Source organism: Hydra viridissima, unplaced genomic scaffold (assembly GCF_058129835.1).
Source record: "Hydra viridissima isolate aposymbiotic clone 2 unplaced genomic scaffold, HvirCarnegie_v1 scaffold_10, whole genome shotgun sequence".
NCBI lineage: Eukaryota > Metazoa > Cnidaria > Hydrozoa > Anthoathecata > Hydridae > Hydra > Hydra viridissima.
The window spans coordinates 15896436-15914177 of NW_028324309.1; the positions used below are offsets into that span (position 1 = coordinate 15896436).

At 31.6% G+C, this 17742-nt stretch overlaps 1 protein-coding gene across 3 annotated transcripts in view; it reads left to right on the forward strand.

Annotated features, from left to right (window-relative positions):
- Window positions 1-17742, forward strand: part of LOC145197938 (adhesion G protein-coupled receptor G2-like) — a 44270-nt gene that overhangs the window by 15486 nt on the left and 11042 nt on the right. For 2 of the 3 annotated variants that reach the window (XM_090100035.1, XM_090100039.1), the window contains exons 4-10: window positions 11454-11510; window positions 11721-11828; window positions 12072-12149; window positions 12494-12550; window positions 12759-12866; window positions 16750-17076; window positions 17583-17692. In XM_090100035.1, coding sequence (XP_089956161.1) covers window positions 11454-11510; window positions 11721-11828; window positions 12072-12149; window positions 12494-12550; window positions 12759-12866; window positions 16750-17076; window positions 17583-17692 — 845 coding nt within the window. The remainder of the gene's footprint in view (window positions 1-11453; window positions 11511-11720; window positions 11829-12071; window positions 12150-12493; window positions 12551-12758; window positions 12867-16749; window positions 17077-17582; window positions 17693-17742) is intronic. The other variant, XM_090100036.1, reaches the window with a different exon arrangement.

Sequence of the window (17742 nt, forward strand, 5' to 3'; positions counted from 1 at the left end):
CTTTTTAAGATAAAAATGTATTGATAGTGTTTATTTTATTGACTTAAATGAGTGTCTGTTTTAGTTCTTGATTCAGGTATATCAGTAATTGTTTAGACAATTTTAGTATTTTTCAATAAAAAACAGGGACCTATTAGATTATTTCGAATTTTCTTGTTTGTTTCAAGGACAACTATACGGAAGGACGCGCAAAGTCGATTTCCTGACTCCGCTAGCGAAGGCCATTGTTTTTATCAAAGTTGTAGTGTTCTTTTACGTTCCAGTCATAATTTTTGAAAATCTTTTACTTTTATTATGGTGAACAAATGTGGCGCTGTAAATTGTAAAGGGAGTTATAATAAATTTAATAAGTGTCGTGTTTTTAAATTACCTAAAGATGAAGTTGAGAAACAGAGATGGATTAACGTGCTTCCTTCACGTAAAAATTTTATTATGGAGCCATCTAAATTCCTCATATGTAAAAAACAATGGCCTGAAAATACAGAAATGATAAAGGTGCCTGGTGACTATACTCGACCAGCATGTGCACCAAGTATTTTTAATGTTCCTTTTTCTTGTTTACCAACACCAAAGCCTGTGCTTCGCCAATCGAAACTTGAGGATCAGCAATTGAAGTATTTCATCAAAAAAGATAGAATAAACTCGTTTTCTGATTTTTATCCTGACACCGAATTACACAAAAAGTATGAAAATATAGTAATATCTTGACAAGAGGATAAATTCTTATGCATTTTTATGTCAAAAGATTTCAAAGAGACTTTTATGACAATTATTGTTTATGATAAGTGTACCTTGTGTTCACCACTAACTTTTTCTGCTTTTAAACATGGAATTAGTGTTTCATTAGGTAATATATTGAATCCAAACAATGGCTTAATCTTCTAGTCACATTTTTTTGAAGCAATTAATTTAGTTCATAATTATAAACTCCATGTTAATGATGTTATTGAAAAGGTTTCAAATACTCTTTCAGAAAATGAATTTGAATTAGATAATGATATTAAGCAAAAGAAATTGAATTTCATTACAAGAACTTACTTAGACTCTTGCATAACAAAAGTTTCTCTATAGCTGATTATTGCTTTGCAATCAAGTCTTTTTATAACTGCAACTACCATCAACTTCGTGATTTTTTAGTCCTTCCAAGTAAAAGAAAGCTGTAGTCTATAATTTCTGCCACTAATATTGATCAGGTTTTACAAAAAACATTTGAAAAAGTAAAGAATAATTACCAGAAAAATGTTATTTTGATAGTTGACGAGGTAAAGGTTAGACCAACAGTTGCTTATTCATGTCAAGTTTTAAATGGGATGGCAAAAAATGATCCAGAATCCAAAGCAACCTCTATGCTATGTGTTATGATGAAATGCTTACATGGCGGACCTAGTTTAATGATTTCTGTTACTCCTGTTCACAAACTAGCATCATTATATCAGTTCATTGTTGTGAAAGAAGCTGCTATTATAATTGAAAAACACGGTGGAATAGTTTTAGGATCTGTAACTGATAATCATAAAATCAATCAGCAATACTGCAAAATATTTAACAGAATAACTGACTATCAGGCCATTCATTCATTAGACGATCATCAGGTTTGGTTTCTTTTGTTTGACACAGTTCATTTACTTAAATGCTTACGAAATAACTGGATTTCTGAAAAGTGTCAAAAGATATCTTTAGATAATAAAACCATAGCTTCATTTTCAGATGTGAAAGGTCTATATCAATATGAGAAAGAGAATTTTAAAATCAGATCCTTTATCCTATGCTGCTGTTTATCCTTCGAGACTTCAACTACAGAATGTGCAAAATGTTTTAAGAGTATTTAATGAGAAAGTAGTTGCCCTAAAACTAAAAGGAGCTTATGAAACCTCCTCTTTTATTCAGAATATTTTAGATTGGTGGAACATTGTTAATGTTTCTGCAAAAGGGCAAGATATTAGGCTGAGAGATCACAACCAATCTGTGCAAGATAAAAATTCAAATAATCTTCAATTGTTTTTAGACATATTTAAATGTATGAAATCAAGACATGGACCTGAACGAGTTCAGTGTGTCACCCATGATACCAAAAAACCCCTTGTGCAAATTGCTGAAGGGTTGATAGCTATCTGCAAGCATTTGTTTTCAGTTGGTTTTGATTATGTTTTGCTTCGTGAGCTACAAAGTGACAGAATAGAAGGAGAATTTTCTGTTTATAGACAATCAACAGGGGCAAATGCTTTTATGGCAGGTGGTGATATTTTCTCTGCTTTTAAAAAGCGTTTAGCTCGATTTGCTGCATCATTTTTAGAATCAGTGGAAGTAGGGCAACCCAATAGAAAAGGTCACATATGCGAGGGTCCAATTAGTATTGAAGATGCAACCTCAATTGAAACATGCATTTATGATGTGAGTCTTTTTGAAACTGAAGAGAACTCTGCTGCCTATGTGGCAGGGTGGCTTGAGAAAAAATGTGAAGGTGAACTAGTTTATCTAGATGATGAACCTAAACTAACAAATGAAGCTAAAGACTTTATTGAGGAAGTTTCAAGGGGATATTTGACAGTCCCACATGAGTGTACCTATCAGCTAGTTAAAATTGGTTTATGCTTTGTAAAAGAAAAAAAACACAGAGCATGTTGTAGAAAAAGACTTATAAACATTCTTTCTGTAATGGACACATACTATGATTTAGGTTTATCTTCAAAAAGCCTTTTCAGGCGTTTGGCAAATGTTCTCCTGCATGGAATGCAGAATTTGGATAAAGACCAAACGAAAAATGCATGTCTTTATCAGACATCAATTAAGAAGGCACGCCTAGCTGAATAATGTCATTATGATATATATATATAATATTTTGTTGTTTCTTTTTTTAAGAAGTTTATTATATTAAATTCATGTTGTTTTTTTTAAAGTTTTCACTTTGTTAAAAAGTCTCTAGAGGATATAATGTTTACGTTTTTTCACAGAGGAATTTTTTTATATTGATCTTTTATGCTTTTTTAAATAAGTTTTTAATTTGTTATTAATTTTTTATTAACAATAACGCAAAATTATTTTAATAGTATCTCAGTAATTTGATTTTATAAAACGTTATTTCGGCCAAATTTAGTTAAATAAGAGTTTAGTGAGAAATATTGAATGGCCTTCGCTAGCGGAGTCAGGAAATCGACTTTGCGCGTCCTTCCGTATAGTAGTCCTTGGTTTGTTTATAAAATAAAAATTTGAACATGGTTATTCAATTAAAAGATCGATAGTTAAAACCTATATTTCTTTGATAGAATAGTTTTGTTAGTGTCATTACTTCGATTGCGATTAATAAACTTTTTAAAAATTGATTTTTATAATTAAAATTTTGTGTTGGTGTAACAAATGGGTGAAAGAAAGGAATTAAGCATGGCTGAAAGATAAGGAATTCTCGTTTACCACGAAGAAGGTTATTCACAAGTCCAAATTTCAAAAAAAATTAAAATTTCAAGATGTTGTGTACAAATGATATTAGACGATAGAAAGAAACTGGTACCAATCCAAGTAAAAAGCACACTGGAAGACCTCAGAAAACTAATTAATTACAAGATAGAGAAATATGGAAAATTTCCATATCGAATAGAAGATAAACCACCAAAAAATTCAGGTCTGTGTTCAACCAGTGTAACAATAATCAGATTAGCACTTCCACTGTCAAAGATCGATTAAAGATAATTAGCTTTCTTGAGCGTATAGCTGCTTATAAAACATTTCTAAGACCAGTAAATAAGAGAAAAAGGCTATATTGGGCTAAACAACATGAACGTTGGTCATTTGATCAATGGAAAGACGTCCTTAGCACTGATGAGTCCAAATTCGAAGTTTTTGCTTTAAAACGCTGTGTTTTCGTGCGATGATATGCAGGAAAGGTAATCAGAAGAATCTTTACCTACCAAGTGTAAAGTATGGCGGCGGATCTGTCACTGTTTGGGTATGTTTTGGTGGAGAAAATGTTGGGAGCCTACACAGAATTAAAGGAATAATGACAAAATAAATTTAGAAAAACATTTTGGAACATTAAGCACTGATTTCTGGTGAGAATATTTTTGAATCAGTATGTTTTCATGCATAATAATGATCCGAAACATACCAATAAAATCTGCAAAAGGTATTTGAAGATCTTCAAAGTCAGAAAATGCTTAAAAAAAATGGAAAGACCGACACCATTACCAGATCTTAATCCGATAGAGTTAAAATGGGAAGAACTTGGCAGAAATGTGCGAGAAGAGCAGCCATCTTCAGTAAAAAACCTTTAGCACATATTGCAAGTGAAATGGAATGCAACACAACCTGAAAAACTTCGTAAATTGATTTATGCCAAAGTCTGTGCAGCTTTTACAAAAAATTAAGGAGGTTATTTTGACGAAACAAAAATTTAATTCAAACTTAAGCTAAATATGGAAATTATTGATAAAATTTCTTTTAAAATAATATTTAGTTCCTTTAAATATAACAATTAGAATAAAAATTAGACCTAAAAAGGTTTATTTATTCACTTATTTCTAAAAATTCAGAATCTGCCTCAAACTTTTCTGTCGATTGTGTTCATATCTAAAAATTTTTCATAACATCACCGAAGGAAAAAACATATGGCATATTATAAATGTCATGAGTCTCTAAATGTTTTATATGGAAATTCTTTCCGCAATTTTTGTGTATGTTCATAACCTTTATCACTAATATTAGTCTTGAGCAGATTGTGTAGTGAATGAGCAGAATAAACCAGATAGTATTGAGTAGAATGCTTCTTTTGAAGGTAGTTCAGCATCAAAAAAGAGATCTAATTGGACAGACTCAAAGAATTTTAAAGAATTTTATAAAAACTACTTTTATAAAGATTTTTTACAAGACTATCCAAGCTAGGTGCCATAAATCTAAAACTACCAATAAATCTGAGTTTTACTCTTTTTCGAGCACTCATCTACTATATAATCCTATGAAAAGCTTATATATTTGTCTATTTGTAGTTTTCTCGCAGCGAACACTATGCTTCAATTTTAGACCTTCTTTACTCATTAAAAAAACTGACTCTACAAAACTTTCGCGGTCAATTTTTACTTCACAAAGCACCTCAATACGCTCATAAAAAAGCCACTTAAACTATATTTACAATTTCTCAAGGTAAATACGTCATTCAAATCTGAAATACATAGTTTCTCTCACATAATTCAATTACACTCCTCCTTGATCCTCAGGGATCACAATCAAGATCAACAAATTACAGAGTATTTAAGAAGTATCCGTCGTTCTCGATTGCTCCTCCGCATGGACACTTCGGTTTCCCGGATCTCTTCGCCAGTCTCCATATAATTCACGTCCTCGCTGGCTGGGATGGTTTCCATGTCTTCGCCGCAACTTACACCATTATTGCGAACCTCTATTTCCACATCTGTCACATTGTTTATTTGAGTTTGCTTGGTTCCGCTTTTCGGTCTAATATGCTTTAAGTGGCGCGGCATTCCGTCCACCTCGACCACTTGCTCCGACACATCCTGAGTAATGGTACCTGGACGCCATTTCGTCCCACACCGTACCTCACGTGGCTTCAGTCACACACTCTCGCCAACTCGTGAGTTTTCAGACACATTAATTGACTGCTCAGCCTTTCCATCCAATCCTTTGACCCTTTCAGCCTAGGTGTGCAATTTACTAATTGGACTCGTTCCCTGTTTGTAAATTGAGACGTTTTACCAATAAACAGCCTCCGATATGAAAATATTTGATTACTTTGCAACTCTCTTGACAGTTCAGTGGTTTCTCTCAATGATGCCATTGCCCGAAGGACAGTAAGCTGCTCTAAGCTTCAAAAACACCACCAAGCTTTCAAGAACATTTCTAGTCTCTACACATCTAAATGCAGAGCGATTGTCCGTCAATGGTGCTTCTTCTGGTGCTCCCCTTTCGCAAAATATGGACTGCAAGTGTCGAATCACTGCCATGCTTCCCTGCGAGTGTGGCAGTTGGCGCCACAGTGCGAATCTTGAAGGCCTGCAGTCGATCAAGCTGAAATAGCTTTCCCCTCCCTAATAAGTGATATCCTTGCCTAATCTTTTCCAATTTTAATTGACCTCTAACTTCTCATGCGTCCACGTAATGGGTGCTGGATCTATCGATTGTCATGGTTCGCACTCCCGAATCACTTTTTGTACTTCTTCCTTTGTTGCAACCGGGAACTTCTTCTGAAGAAAGTGCAAAGTTTTACTGACTCCAAAGTGTCCAGTCCGCTTGTGTATTTCCAAAGTTGATTCTTTATCCATCAACGCAATTCAGGCACAATTCACAATGTCGTTAAGATTTAGCATTCTTATCCACCGACCAGGTATTTTAGCTAATGAGTCGGCCAAGTTGTCCTTCGACCATATCAGATTTTCGTTGACCTACTAAGTTATAGTCGCCAACCGATTCCCGAAATAAGTTTACTCTTCGCCGTATAAACAGTTCAGCTGACACTTTTGATTTCAGTCTGGACTTTCCGGTTACAGCATTCGAAATTCAGTAAAAAACCAATACGGAATCAGTGAACAACTGGAGTTTGTTGAGCCTCCATGACAAAGCCATGTTAACACTACGTAGTACGACGTCCAGCTGTGCCATGTTTATGTGAACTTCAAATATGTCTTTACGCAGCCATATTTTGTCTTCAACGGTGGCTCGTCCAATTTGTTCAAGAATTCCTTATGCCAAAAAGCTAGCATCAACCCATAGTTTACCCTCATCACTACTTACTTCCCATTATCCACGAGCAGGGTCATTTTCTTCCACCCTCTTCAACATTTCTTCCAGTACACAACCACACCTTGATTTCATGGACCTCATCATCCCATCCGTTTGTAAAAGAAACTACCTTTCGCTTAATAATGCTTCAAACACCACGCAACCAACTGCTCACCGGGAAGTGACTCACGAACTGCCCACTAATGGAGAAAAACGTCCTCCTTGATAATTTCCGCAGAATTTCCTCCAGCCGATTGCCTCGACCTCATAAGTTTTCCGGCAACTTTATTCACGGCAAATCCGAGGACTCGTGCCCCACTACCATTGATCCTTTCGCCATCCTTAATTTTTAAACCGTATTTAGAAAAATGTTTTCTAACCTATTCCATGTTAACCACATTCTCATCACCAAAAACATCATCTACGTATGTCAATGTGCCTTTTTTCACTTAATTATCTTGTTCAACGATGGCGCTTACTTCTGATTTCATGATCATCGGTGCCACATTAAGTCCAAAGTTAAGTCGCGTCAAACAATAGCGCTTAATCCATGGGTATTCGAGAGAGAGCTAGCGCACACCAATCGCTCTCCTCCTTGTTTTCCTGCTTCTTTGTACATTTTGCCGCCACGGGTCCTATCTCTTCGCATTTGAAACACCGAACATTCTTCATAGAACGGCGCAGTTCTTTGCGATGTGATTTAACCCTAAACAGTTATAGCATACTATAGACTCAGGTGACTTCGTTCTCGCAACGTTCCGGCGGTTGGTGGCAGCTGTTATATTTGACTCATTCGCGCTCTTTCGATTCAATGCGGCCCTCACTTTCGGCAACATCACGTCAATTGTCTCTTTCGCAGCCCTAAATCTTGAAGAAACTGCTTCTGGCAATCAAACAACAAACGCCACTCGCACCGCCTCGTATACCAACCACAAGACACGCCAAGCGTTTCAGATCCGCCAAAAAGACGTTCCTTATTGCTCATCTTCCGCTTCGTAAACAACTCATATGGTACGTAGGGATCCAAGAAAAGTCTTACAGCAAGACATCCTTAAATTTACTCGCATCTTTCTTGTCTTCTTCTCCCAAGTCGTCGTAGAGTGGGTAAGCATCACTTTCGAAGAAGATATTAAAAGTTATGTCAACTCAACGTCTTGCATCTTCGCAATCACTTTGGTTCGCTGAAACCAAGTTGCGCCATCGGATGTACATTGTATTTTTCGAATATATACGAGTCTCAAAGATGAGTCCGTTACGGCCGGTTAGCTTGTAGTTTTCTCCCAAAGAAAACAGTTTCAATTTTAGATCTTCTTTACTCATTAAAAAAAACTGACTCTACAAAACTTTCGCGGTCAATTTATACTTCACAAAGCACCTCAACACGCTCATAAAAAATCCGCTTAAACTATATTTATAATTTCTCAAGGTAAATACGTCATTCAAATCCGCCGTACATAGTTTCTCCCACGCAATTCAATTACAATAATTTTCCTTATTGTTGCGTATACACTTAATGTCACCTTTAATTTCACCAAGATTTATTATGAACATTCATTATTACCTTAAATTTATATAAACTTACACTTAAATCACCTTTAATTTTACCAAGATTTTTTATGAACAAGTGACTGTCATATCCTGTAAAATTATGAAGGAAGATTTTTTTTGCATTTCTTCCCTAACAGCTTCATTAGTAATACAATTCTTCTTATGTTTAACAAATGATTCTTGTGAATAAAATGGATTGAAACATCTATTGAAGAAGAACTATTTATAATTCTTTTTTGTTGTTTGTGATGATGACAACTTATCAGCAGACATGTAATTTTATCATATTCAATAACTAAGCTTTCACCTCAAAATCTTCTTGTATAGAGATCCAGCGCTTTGCATAACAAATCTTTTCTAGCAACCTTGAGATACTAAATGCAGCCTTTTTGAGTCATGGTCTGAAGTTTCTGATCCTAGAAAATAATCATTAGAAGATAAAATCTTTTCACTTTTAACGATGTTTTATTAGAAAAGCAAAACAAATGTAAGGCTTATTGTATTCATGGAAGACAGTAATGTTGATTGTATCTACTTTCCCAAAATTATTTTACACCTCCAGAACAAACGATACATGAAAATGCATTCTTTATTTGTCTATTTCTACAAGATGCAAAAAGTATAAATCATATCTATTATGATCGTGTTAGTCAAGACATGGTAATAATTGAATTTAGAAAGTTATGTAAAATGGTTTCGAGAAAACCATATAGATTTGTCGTTATAGATCAAGCTAGTGAAATAACAAATGGAAAGTATAGATATGGATTTGACTCCTTTTTCTAAAATCTTGTTTCAAAGAATAAATTTTTTGCCATATAAATATTAAAGTATTTAAAATGTTGGAAGTATTAGAGGAGATTAAATGTACTAATGCTAAATTGGTTATTAACACACAAAAATAAAGAAAGTATGCAAATAGTATTGTCTGATAATAATACACAATTTAGAACTAAATTTAATCCTCCATTACAGTTGAACCAGAATAAAAAATACAAATAAGCATTAGTTAACCAGGGAACATACAACTCATTTCCAAACGTTTACTGTACAAATAGCTATTTTAAATATTCTCCAAACGGTAAAATACCATCGTATGTTATTTAAATATCAGAAGTTAATTGTGTTGACATCTATTAATAGTGGTATACAAAAGCAAGGAGATATATGGTCGTTATAATACTTCTAATGATCAACACTATATATCCATACCATCAAATCAAAGTATCCTGAAATCTGTACTCATGTTGGAAAATGATAATCAAGTAGATTTTATAAATACAATACAATCTATTTCCTCAGTTTTTGGTGATAATATCAAATATACTCAAGTTTATAAAATTTTTTTTATTCCAAATGTATCACTTGCAAATAAAATTATTGAAACCCTATCAATCTTGGTTTTTCTCCCAGTAGGTTAATTTGATTTTATTGTGAAAAACACAATAAAATCAAATAAACCAACTTGCTAGTGACAAACATAAACCTGTAATAAAAGTATGTGGCAGAGTTTTATGTTAACAGATAAATGAGCAAGAATTTAATCTGCTGACAATGAAAAATAAAAAAGGAAAAGATTATGTTGATGTTTATCCGATATTTACAACAGGTAGAATATTAAGAAGGGTGAAAATTATGATAATAAAAATGTTATTAGAGTTGCCGAACTTTTACTGAATGATCAAGTAAGACGTATCATTGATAAAGGTCTTCTTACTTTTGATAGTACATTGATATGTACTATCAAAAGTAAGAAGACTTTTCTTAACATAGGTGATATTATAAGTTTTAATTTTGTTGGTACACTAGGAGAAGGAATTGTAAACTTATTCATAAAAATAGAACTGCAGTTGCACTCAGTGCACTATGGCGCAAAACACTGTGCAGTTTAGCACGCTTGACAAAGCTATCAGCCACGCCATTCGCGTAGCAGTGACTCCTTGTCGAGTGTGTAATGATACTTTTTGTTAGATAAAAATAACTGTTGATAAATTTGCAGGTGGTATGTTCGCAAAAAATTCAAGTGAAGTTGGTGTAACAATCGTATGATGATGTTTTGGGTGGAGAGCTAAGAATGGGTAGCCATAAAATAATAGGTTTAGCATATCCTGCTGATTATGAAAATAAAATTGATGAATGCTTTGTCGGTGGTATCTTTCTAAAAAAAATTGGTGATTCTACGATTGTAGATTTAAACATGGGTAGCCATGAAAAATTAGGTTTACAAATTCAATTTGTTCTCAAGATGCTGCTACTAAATAATGTTGATAATAAAGCAATAAATACTTCTAGCATTTTAAAAAGTAATCAGTTAATGTTAGATAGATCAAATCAGCCAGCATATGATATAAGTTGCGGGGAACGAATGTAAAATCAATTTATCTCTCCTGCAAACAACCAAGATACTGATACAAAATACTATATTGATAATAAAATACAAAAAGCTTGGCATACTTTAGGACGAGCAATCGTTACTTGTTCAACACAAACAATTCCCATATTAATGCTGGTAAAGTTTATCAGATATCATTTAAGAGTAGATTTTTTAGTTTGTCTGCTAATTCATTTACTATTGGAACTGCATATCCTCTATTAGATATTTAAATTCGAATATTCTTACATTCGAATCTGTATCTAAAAATGATCTCATATACATTTAAAAGGGTAAGTTCATCTGTTGAAATACCAAACAAATATAAAATATGGTGACAATTTTGGTGGTTTAACAGATGGTCTTTAAGAACTGACATCATTCATTATGCATGCTTGGGTGTAATGCTGAAAGCTTCAGTGTTAGTTTTAAAAATATATTTGATAATAAAAAGGACAAATTTATTCAAAAATAAATCTTTAGCATACTCAATTGAAAACATTTCTTCACTTCTTTTTTAATTGGAAAATCCTGTTGATCCATTTCTCTTTATCGTAACCTTTTCATTAGTTTTGTTGTTATTTTATTATTGAAGTCTTTGTTCTAAGAAAGAAAGTACAGTGTCAATTGCCTTGTCATTGACTGCTTGGTTAAATACTTTTTGAAACAAATCCTACCAATCAAGACTTCAATTAAGTCTTTTAATTAAATCTATTAAATGCAATGAGTTTAGTATCAGTGTTCCTTCTTTAACAGTGACATTTCCTTTTTCAATGATGTTTGTTTGTACTTTTGTTGAAAAATGATTTAGATTGTAAGTTTGGCTATATACGCAATGCTACAAGTGGAGACTGTGTCCATGACGAATGTAAGGGTACTTTTAATACAAAGTTTAAAGACTGTTTTTAAAAAAACTGTAAATCTTGAAGACTAATATATGTTGAGTTTGTTGAAAAGCGAAAGTAAAAGTGGTTTTATCAGAAAAATATTTTTTCAGTAACGATTTTTTTCAAAATTCTTTTTCATTTAATGCTATTGCCATAAGTTCTATACAAAGTAATAACATTTACGGTTTTAGATTGGTTTCCAGAAACTGAATGCAGTGCAGTATGCAACGGCATTTTAAAACTTTCAAGATTTGATGACTCGGGGATCTCTGAGGATATTGCTTGCAAAAATTGTGAAGGCGAGTTTAATTTCAATGTTCTGTTGTTTTTTCTTATGTTTATTTTTTATCATTCCCATTCTATTTCTTTCTTGCTATTATCACATTGTCTTTCTAAAATTCATTTTATTTTCTAAAACACAATATACGTAATGTTTTTTCTATGTCAAAATTAATTCCCATACGGACCAAATATTTAGAGGCTGAAGTTATTTGTAGAGCAAACTTTTTTTTTTAAATGGTGATTTTTTTCAATACACTTAGGTAAATGTGTAAACAGTTCAACATGTGTATGTGATGACACGAATCAGTATGCTGATACAGCTGGAGTTTGCCGAAATTGTATGCTTAAATGATTTTGAGGAAAAATAATGCTGTTCTTTTAAATCTCTATGTAAATACGCTTTTCTATCAGTGAAGGAGTAAACCATCTTCAGTAGTTTGTTGTTATTTTATTATTAAAGTGTTTTCTCTAAGAAAGAAAGATCAGTGTTGATTGCCTTGTATTTGCTAAAGTTCTTGCTTACACTGCTTGCTAAAATACTTCTTGTAACATGTCCTTCCGATTAAGAGTTCAGTTAAGTATCTCTTAAATGCAGTGAGTTTAGTACTAACGTTACTTCATGAACAGTGACACTTTCTTTTTCAATTATGTTTGTTTGTAATTTTATTGAAAAATGATTTAGATTGTAAGTTTGGCTATATACACAATGCTACAAGTGGAGTCTGTGTTCGTGACGAATGTAAGGGTATTTTTAATACAAAGTTTAAAGGCTACTTATAAAAAACTGTAAATCTTGAAGACTAATACATGTTGCGTTTGTTGAAAAGCGAAAGTAAAAGTGGTTTTATCAAAGATACTTTTTCAGTAATAATTTTTTTCAAAATTCTTTTTCATTTAATGTTAATGCTATAAGTTCTATACAAAGTATTAACATTTAACGGTTTTAGATTGGTTTTCAGAAACTGAATGCAGTGCAGTATGCAACGGCATTTTAAAACTTTCAAGAACTGATGGCTCAGGGATCTCTGAGTATGTAACTTGCAACGTTTGTGGAGGTGAATTTAATGACAGTTTTCTGTGATTTTCTTTTTTTTTTTAATGCTTTTTTTTTTTTCATTTTCATTCTATTTATTTCTTGTTATTATTACATTTTCTTTCTTCAATTTTTTTGTTTTTCGTGAATTACACTAGATCTGATATTTTTCTCATCTCAAACTAAATTTCCTTTCAAGAGAACATTTAGAGTAAGCACTGAACAACCGTCCAAAGCACTGAACAACCGTGGAAATGAAAAAACCACTCAAGGCAATTAAAACCAGCTTTTACTTGTTCCTTTTAAGTGACAATCATGTCAGAAGCTTGAAATTTAAAAAACGATTATGCAAATGAGCATTTTTTAACTGAGTGTAAATAACTTTTAACCAAGTGTAAATAACGGATTTCTTTTATTCGGTTTTTAATAGCCGTGCATTTTAAAGCTAATTGTTTCTTTAATTTTCGGTCCAATTTTTTAAATTTATATATAATCTCTTAACTTCTTTAACCGGAAAAATGCTGCTCTTGACATGGAGTTTATTTTACTAATTCAAAATAGGTAGTTGTAAAATATTCCTTGAAAAGCCATCGCCAAACATTGATTTTTTACTTTCAAAATTTGTTATAAAAACAAATATCCCTCCAATTATTACAGATACTTCTGCCTGGAAAGATGCAATCCGTGATTTTATCCACAACCACACGCCAAAAGTAGCAGAACATTAGTCAAGTATAAATTGCCACTACTGTACAGGTACTTGAAAAAGAAATTAAATTGAAAGAAAAATTGAAGTCAAATATTGCTGGGCCACGAGTCTCAATTACAACTAATCATTGGACATTAGATTTTGCAGACAAATTCCAGTGTTATACTCTCCATTACGTCGATTCAGAGTGGAGATTAAAGACATTTTTGTTAAAAGTGTCCTTGTTCAAAAACAAACACACTGGAATTAAAATTGTATAGAAAATCGACATTCTTATCTTAACAGACTTTGTTGTACTTAATCAATCCTCGGGCATTTCTTGTGTTGTTGATGGAGCTGCAAATATGAAGGCTGGCATAAACAATGTATTAGCAGTCTAAATCAATGATAAAGAAAATCTTCAGTGTGTTGATCATAAGCTTAACAATTGTTCCCAAAACGCTGTAAAGACAGATCTGGATTTGAAAAGGTTCACCTTCAACCTCACTTAAACAGCACAAAAAGGGTTGCACAAGAAAAAACAAGAAAAAATGATCAAGGATTCTGTCTTCCTTAAGCCATGAAGTTGCAGGAGGTGAAAATTTTATTGGGCAATCCCAACCACCTGAGAAGCCTTTGTGCAAAAGAAAAAAAAACAGGAGACTCAGGCCCATGGCAATCTGGTTAGTATTGCCGTTTTCTTAGAGAGCAATTTGAGTTTGTGTCCAGGCCCAGACAAGTGTTTTTTCATCTCCAAGAAGAAATTAAGTTTTTTATGAAGAAGAGGATAACTATTCAATCTTAAAAAAAACTATTAAAATAATGATCATTCTCTATTATTTGAAAACATTTATTTTAGTTTGTACACAAATTTAGTTTGTCGTCAACGTGAATAATTTTTTTCTTACTATGCTACAAATTTCAATTAAATATATGAAAAAACCGATTATTCTTCAAGTTATTGATTGAATAAAAACTATTTTAATGCTTGATTTTTAATAAATCACGGTCTGAAATGATTACTTAATTGCTTTTTAAAAACTGTTTTAACTCAATCAAAATTGAAATTTCATTGGTGCTCAATTTTAGGCGGTTGTTCAGCGCTTAGTTTAGAGATATATATGCTATTTATCTGTAAAGGTTATGGTTAGCTTTAGAATTCTGAACCGATTTTTTGTCTGAATTATCTACTGCTTTATTACCAATATTTAAACCTTAAAGATTGAAAATAGTTTAAGTACATACTTAAAATTTTAGTGTCTCATTTTCACATCTTAAAGTTTTTTGGAAAATAAAATATCGATTGTCTGTTGTTTTTTTTTTGTGTAAAATCTAAAAGATTTTGTAATTTCAAAAAGATCAAAAACTACAGTTAAAAAAAAAAATTGAATCTGAAATCTTAACAATAGAAACAGACTTTCAAGGTTAAATGTAGGTTTATCTGTAGCAGACAATTTACTTAAATATACCTTCTTAATATGTAAGAATGCATTTTTAAATTTTTTTTTTTTAAGCTCTGTATTGTACAAAAAAAAATTCTTTCATAAAAGTTTATGTCACAATATAAATAAACAAATATTATTTCACCAACCTCAAATTCACAATGATTTTCTTACCGAGCATAGTATCCCTCCACTTTTCTTTTTTGTTAAGGAAAAAAAAGAAAGAAAAAAGTAATAATTTTTGGTTATAATTAACAAAGAGAAGCTCTATAGTTCTTTAACAAACAAAATGAAAAATATAAAAAGCAATTATCGTGCAAGATCTAAGAAAACAGAAAAATATTCTACATTACAGGGACTTCTATGTTTTATTTTGAGCATAAAAAAGGCTTTATATCACTTTAGATTTTAATTTATATTATTAGCCCTGGTTGAAAATTATATCTAATTTCTTTCAATATATCTAATTAATTGTTAAAACTAAATGTAATTGTTAACTTCTCTACCGATATGTTAGAATTTCATTCGCGAATGAAGAAAATCATCTTCAACGCCTTAGAAAATAAAATATCAAAGAAACTTAGAAGCTCTCCAATTTATGTTTTGCTTTCATTTGTTCTTTTTTTTCTTAACACAAAAAAAGAGGTGATTTTATAAAAGGAAAAATGAAAATCACAAGTTTTGATGTTTTTGTGTTAAGGATTTTTTTCTCATGGTTCAACAGCAGTGTTAAGCTAAATTGAATTTTCTGACATTTATTACAATAGAACGCGTTTAAAACAACGAGAGTTTTTCGGTGTGACAAGTTTATATTCATGCAAAACATTTTATTCAAAAAAGTAAGTTCAACGGATTTAATATCGAATATTCAAAAAAAGTAAGTTCAACGGATTAATATCAAGTATCAATTCAGAGTAAAAATATCCTTGGACTCTGAATTGATACTTGATATTAAATCCGTTAAACTTACTTTTTTTTGAATATTCGATATTAAATCCGTTGAACTTACTTTTTTGAATAAAATGTTTTGCATGAATATAAACTTGTCACACCGAAAAACTCTCGTTGTTTTAAACGCGTTCTATTGTAATAAATGTCAGAAAATTCAATTTAGCTTAACACTGCTGTTGAACCATGAGAAAAAAATCCTTAACACAAAAACATCAAAACTTGTGATTTTCATTTTTCCTTTTATAAAATCACCTCTTTTTTTGTGTTAAGAAAAAAAAGAACAAATGAAAGCAAAACATAAATTGGAGAGCTTCTAAGTTTCTTTGATATTTTATTTTCTAAGGCGTTGAAGATGATTTTCTTCATTCGCGAATGAAATTCTAACATATCGGTAGAGAAGTTAACAATTACATTTAGTTTTAACATGTTGAAGTTTAACATGTTGATTAGCTTTGTTGTTGGAAACTCAATGTATACTGTTAGAAAAGGTCTATTGCATCTGATACTTGTATTTATGTCATAAACACAAAGAATCTACAATAACAATTTGCATATGGAGGCTTTTAAAATGCATTAATGAAATAACCTATAATTTTGTTAATTACTCAAGTTAACTCCAGTTATCACCCTCTATTTATCACTATTTTATGATTGGCTGGTACTAGTTTGTTATATTTGATAACAACACAATAGATAGAGAGATCATTTCAAATGCTCTTGTTGTTCCAAGAAATCAGGTAGAGTGTGCACATTGTCAATTTTTAATTTAAAGTTTGTTATTCGAAAGTACTGACTGTTTTGGTCCATCTTTTTTAATGTTTCAGATCCGGTATTTCTAAGTAATCCTTTTCTCAATGCCGATAGAAGAGTTAAAGTGGGTCACTTCAACATTATATATGGTTGTGTCTTTGAAACTTACTTTGAACTTAAAGATGAAGATATATATTTTCTTAAAGATAATACTTATAAAATTTCCGCAACTTCTTCTTTGGAAAGTGGTTCAATGCTTCCGCCTTATAGATATAGGTTTGGTAATCTGCGTATTAAGAGAGTTAGATATAGTGATCATGGTTATTACCAATGTGCAATAAACATAGTTGGGCACTCTATCAAAGAAATTAAAAGTGGCTTTGTTGGTTTACAATTGCCTGGTATGTTTTGATCAAATAATTATTCTTTTTAACATTTTATTATCAGCTTACTATGTTATTCATAGCAGTTTTTTTTAATCGCTTAAAAATGTCATTAACATTGCAATAACTTATTTTATTGAAAAACGAAACTTTGCGTAGCAACTTTCTCATAATACATATATCATAATGTCCCATAATTGACTGTCTCATAATTCATATATCATATATATACATATATATATATATATATATATATATATATATATATATATATATATATATATATATATATATATATATATATATATATATATATATATATATATATATATATATATGATATATGAATAATAGATATATGAATTCATGTTAAACTGTCACTAATGCACCGACATATTCCATTTGTGTTAATTATCTTTGTATTCATAATATACTACTGATTTAGTTGATACACTGATTTTTATCAGAGAAAGTGTTTTTTATGAAGCGCAACTTCATTTAAGGTATCTACTTTTTGTTTTTAGATACTTCAAATACAAATCTAATATTGAAGTTAAACAGACCATGGAGTTTAGAGTATTTAAACCAATCTTCAGCAACCTTTAAAGATTTAAAGCTTGTTGTTGAAGAAAGTGTAAGTGCTTTATAACGGCATAATTATTATGGTATATTCAATGTTTGTTA